The sequence below is a fragment of the Bidens hawaiensis genome, unplaced genomic scaffold (assembly GCF_021521415.1).
Source record: "Bidens hawaiensis isolate Kalapana, Puna unplaced genomic scaffold, B.hawaiensis_p1.1 tig00012795_1, whole genome shotgun sequence".
NCBI classification, from domain to species: Eukaryota; Viridiplantae; Streptophyta; class Magnoliopsida; order Asterales; family Asteraceae; genus Bidens; species Bidens hawaiensis.
Window position 1 is genome coordinate 141,775 of NW_027492064.1, and position 5,684 is coordinate 147,458.

A 5,684-nucleotide genomic window follows, 5' to 3' on the forward strand; every position below is an offset into this window, starting at 1 on the left:
AAAACGCAATTATATTGAACTCTACGCACATCAAAATCTTGAGTTGTTGGTCCTTGCCAAACCTATTTCTTTGCTTTTCGTCATCCCAAATAAGATGATAATTTAAATAAACAAAGATCAAACACATAACCCTCGAAAGTGTTCAGTTTCTTTCAAGGATAAGCAACAAATTACTATTAGATTCAAAGTATTATAAAAGGATGAAGAACAGGTCAAACGCATTACACCAGTCAAGTTAGGTATCGTTGCATTTGGTCAATAACATCATATTACTAAAGAGTTTCAGTATTCTCATACCTCTCTCCGAAAACTAACACACCAAAATGTAATCTTCTTGCAGTCTTGTTGAATGCAATCGAATAAGCTTAAGCTTATGAAGCACACTTGGAAGTTAACTATAAAGCTTCAATCTAACGAAAATTTTGAAATTTTAAGTAAAACGAATTTGATTAAAAATTAAATTCTCATTCAAAAATAGCTACTTAACCTAATTACAAACTACAAATGCAAAAGTATGAACGGCTAACGGAAAAATAAAAACTAACTGAGTTAGATAAACAATTAGTTTAAATGTACTAACAGATTACTTCTGAATAAATCAACTCCCTTAAACAATAGCTAACGCACAAAACATTCAACTAATGCATAAAAAAAAAAAACAAATTCCACATTTACATAGAGCTGATATATAATTTTGACCGCGTAAATTCGTCGTCTTTTGTAAAGAGAATTAATCATAACATGTAAGTAGTAAACTTACATGATTTGCCACACTTTTCGAGCATAGTCCTGCCTCTTCTTTGTTGCATCAGCAGCTTTCTTTCCCCGTTATCCAAGCACATCCTTCACCATATCAATCGTTTCTAAATTAACAAACATCAAAAAATGCATTTTGACTTGTACTGGTATGGCCCGAGGCTGATCTACAACATATGGCAAATTTAAATAATGAGTTACAAGTTTTAATCAGTAAACACTCTTTATTCTACCATACTGCTACCACCATAACCTCATCTGCAGTAATACTAACATAGTATAGACGAATACTAACATAATATAACTATAACTAATCTAGTAATGCATCTTCAGCAGTGAAACGGAAAAAAGATTACATATATAGATTAGAAATAAGCAACAACACATATTATTCCTAACAGACTTGGTTGGTCCATTTGCTATAAAGTTAAATCAAAGTTAATTAACAAAAGCTAATATCAAATTGACAACAATCGAACAGTTCCTACAATCAAGCAGTTCCTACCCATGAGCATTTAGTTGCCACATATAAAATAATTAGATACGAAAAGTAAAATACAGTTAAATCAAACATAAATAACAAAAGCTAACATGACCTTATACAAATTTAGGAAAATAAAATAAACCTTAATAAAACAAACATAGCCGATATGAAACTAATGACCCGTCCATTGGAAGAAAGATGGGAGTCTGGATTCGAGATTCGTTGAGAAACAAATAGAAAATTGACCTAATTATGAAGAGAAAGACATGTTATTGTTACCAGATCTAATAATTCGTCAATGATTGAAGAAGAACGAACACCAAATTGCTGAGAATTGAACATGGTTCCCATCGATTAGAAAAGATTGCTTCAAAAATTCAAAAACTTGATTAATCGAATTCATCAATGCAAGACATTTCCTTTTTGGAATATAAGTTTTATTTTATGACTTATGAGCTTTCAGTTAGAATGACATAAATTACCCACAATAACAAAGAAAGCAAGCCAGTATATGATCAAACACCTGGTGCCATACCTGAATATGAAGGAAAACTGTATCAGAAGAGGTTACACAACTCCAAACCCATGGTTGGGTTATAGATCTGATTATCCGGTGATATTGAGCATCGACATTACAACCCATGTTAAAATCCCACACAAGAACGAAAGTAGCTCTTCATTTAAACTTATAGAATTGAGGGATCAAAACGATAATCACCGAACGGTAATTGAAAAACAGCCATAGTTAAGCAACGATGATGAAGGAGACGCGGTTGTGAGACGGTTTAGTGTTTGTCATAACCCGTGTAAGGGTATCCGAGTTTGGTGACCCACGAAACACGCGAAAATTAAAGCATAAACGGGTCAAAACCGGGTTAAATCAACGAGAGCTCACCGTTTAAAAATCAAACAAATCCGATGACTCCAAAAAATAGGGAACGACCACATCGCGACACGTAGGACTTTTATGTTTTCGTTTATATATATTATAGATGAAGTTATCTGTCATGAATTACAGAGCATTCGATTCACTTTATTATCAAAAAAAAGTTTTGGTATAAGGTCACATGCAAACGTTGTTTTGCCTAAGATTTTCTAATGTGGTTTTGACTTTTAGAACAACCAAGTGATTTTCTAATGCATAATTACTTTTTTAGGTTTCTTTTATACAGCAAAATGTAGCTAGCTTTGCACCACTCTTTTTAAAGTTTAAAATGTAATTACCATTTTAAAAACAAAATCACAATAAAAAAATATTTCATTATATAATTTTTTAAACAAGTCAGCTTTTCTTGATGCTTTTTATATGAAAGCAGAGTATACTTTTTATATAACCAAAAAAACGATACCATCACCTCAAATTTTATAATGTTTCACAAAAAGAACACACATGGTATCAAATTCTAGAACAATTAAATAAAATCCTTCACAAGACACAGATTTCCTCACAATTTGTTCCGGAATCTATCCAAGGGGTCTTTTAGAGGGACTCTTTCATGGTAAACTCTCCAAGCATAATCTTCAAACGAAAATGAATTGAACCGTCTTTCTCGTGTTGTCTCTTCTTGAACATCTTTCTCATGATTCTCTGTTTGGTTAGTGCCACCAATCTCCGCCCTAGGAAAGAGAGGAGAGACGGTGCTCTCTAGCGGCAATGTAACCAATAGCGACATTGATAAAGTTGCGTTGTTGCCACCTTCTTCTATGCTTAAACTTGGTTTTCCCCACACTTTCTTCAATTTTCCATTGCTCCATACCTATACAATAAAAAAGGTAACTTATTTTGATTCATGAAATAAAAACATAAATTATTAAACACCGAAAATCCAAGATAGATAAATCATACAAAATGACAAAAATGAGAAGTTTTAAAGTCTAAATCAATATCATGTCACACCTAGAAATAATCTCATATATAATACCGCGTTCTATGACAATTAACAAAAATTAGACTTTAAGAGCCCCCATCAAATAATTTTCTATCAAGCCACAATCTGTATATTATATAAAAATAATCAAAAATTAGTAAAACCAACCAAAATTATTTATTTAATTTAATATATTCGATCGTCGGCTCCAGTTGCAGCCATCAAAGTCGACACTCAACAGAACCGCAAGCACTAAATTCTAATTCCATATTTTTTAAAACACGTGGTGGGTTTATGTCACAAAAATAATAATTTCAAAATAGACTTCTAACTTCTAAATAATAATCCATATAAAATCCAAGTTAGGACCTTAAGCATTTTTCAAACATATCTATCCGGCTAATCCGCAGATGAGCTGTATAACTCAAACTTGTCCTACCTACCAAACCTCACAAGTCATAAAACATTTACAATTTGATTAACACCTATAAACCCATTTAACAGGTTCATATTAACAAGTTAAACTAAACACTTTTAAATTACACAATGAATTAAATGTCTATGTTCTTAACATGAGTAAAAATGAGCCATGTTAAAACTGATCAATGCAAGCAAATCCCATGTAAAAAAAATTGCCAAAAATAATAGAGATATGCTAAAATAAAACCACTAAAAAAGTTGCCAAATAAATAGATTTTGATGTAAATATATTTATTTTCACCTGAGCAATATCTCCAATAGTAACCAAAATAGAACCCACTTCACACGACACGGGTACAAAACCCGTATCCGTGAGCAAGTTACAACATTGCTTCCTCATCTGATAATGCAACCCAACAACATACGGGTAAAACCTACCCGACCCAACCATCTTCTCACCTAAATCATTATTCACATCCGATATCCACATCAACGAATTAACCGCACCCGGGTCATCCAAACCCAAACACCGTATACCCAAGGCGCACGTTAGCACCTCCACAACCGCCAACCCAACCTTGTTCATTTCCTTAGTAAACTCACGCAGCGAACTCAGTGTCAACTCGGTTGACTCGGTCGAGCAGACCGAGTCAAGAAACACCGAGTCAGCATCACCTTCATCTTCATCTTCATCGTCGAAACCAAGCGGCCAGTGTCTCGGAAAATATTGTTGCTTCTGGTGAGTTGAGAGATTAAATATATCAGCCGAGTCTGACTCGGCCAAGTTAGCGAGTTCTGGTAGTATTAAGTGGTTAACGAGTTGGAAGAACCCGAGTTGGGATATTACAGGTAGGTTTGATAATATGGATGACTTAACGTCAGTGAAGGATATGATAGGAGGACTGGTGGTGGTGGTTGAGAGTGATGACCGGCGGCGGAGGAGTAAAGGGGTGGTGGCGGAGTTGGATAGCGACGGCGGGAGGCGGTGGAGAAGGCGGGAGAGTAAGTCGGTGGCGGCGGAGTCGGAGGTGGAAGATAGGGTGGTGGTGGAAGGTGTGGGTGGTGGGGCCGACGTGGGGAATGGTTGTTGGTGGTCTTGTGTTGATGATGAAGCCATGTTTGGAGAGAATAAGGAAAGCGTTAAAAGAGACAAGTGATGTTTTTTGATTTGATGAGGTTGGAAATGTTGTGTTTGTTTACGTTAAATACTAGAATTCTTGGAGTTGGAGATAATCAACAGCCGATTGGTGTGACGTCGTTTTAAGTTCTAGTGTTAATTCTAAAATACAAAAGGAGTTCAATTTTAAACGTCAAATTCCTAAAATAGCCCCTTAATAAAAAGAGATTCCAAATTTATCTATTAAAATTTGTATTTCTAGCTTTGTCTCTTTTTTATCGCATCGACGGTGATGTGTTAAATTGTTTCACGATGAGTTAACAAACCAATCATAACAAGACGCGTGGTTGGAAACACATCGTTCCCGACATGTTAAACACCTTATCTCATCAAATAGATTTAGAATTTTCGAATTTCAATGGATAAATATAGAATTTCTTTTTATTAAGGGGCTATTTTGAGAATTTCTCTAATTTTAAAACATTCACATTTCAAAAGTAAAATGTAGACGTAAGACTTAAATCTATTTGGTGGTCATCCGCCAACACATCGTATCTCCAATTGAGGTAATTTTTTGACGTATGTGATCTCTAGTTTAGGTATTATTGTGATGTCCATGATTACCAATTGAAGTATTTCTTGATGTCCATGGCTCTAATCTATCTATTTTAATAAAGTAAAATAACTGAGACACGTGTCACTTGGAGATTAATTCCTAGCCTCAATTCCCCGTTCAAATTATTTTCTATTTTTAATAAAATTTATGTCAGTGTAATCAAAACATATCAGCTCATCTTTTAATTAAATAACTAATTACCTAAGTTATAGAAATTACAAATACGCGGGTATTTATGTTAATATAATTAAATTATTTATATCTTTAATGAAATCAAATATAAGTCTAAAATGATAGGAAATAAATTTTGAATGAATAACAATTTTATTCTTACATATTTATTCAACCTAGGGGTGCTTCGAGTTTACCTTTTGGGTTTATGGTTTCTCGGGTCAAGTTCTTCGTTTTTCAAAGTTTTAAATT

The 5,684-nt window shown here is 34.0% G+C and overlaps 1 protein-coding gene across 1 annotated transcript; it reads right to left on the reverse strand.

The window, feature by feature from the left end:
• Positions 1-2,641: 2,641 nt before the first annotated feature.
• LOC143542213 (uncharacterized) lies at positions 2,642-4,689 on the reverse strand. The gene is made up of 2 exons (XM_077034851.1): positions 3,830-4,689; positions 2,642-2,997 (listed from the first exon to the last, which is right to left on the reverse strand). Exons 1-2 carry the CDS (start codon positions 4,643-4,645, stop codon positions 2,686-2,688), a joined length of 1,128 nt encoding a protein of 375 aa, XP_076890966.1. The 5' UTR covers positions 4,646-4,689; the 3' UTR covers positions 2,642-2,685.
• Between the last annotated feature and the right edge of the window lie 995 nt (positions 4,690-5,684).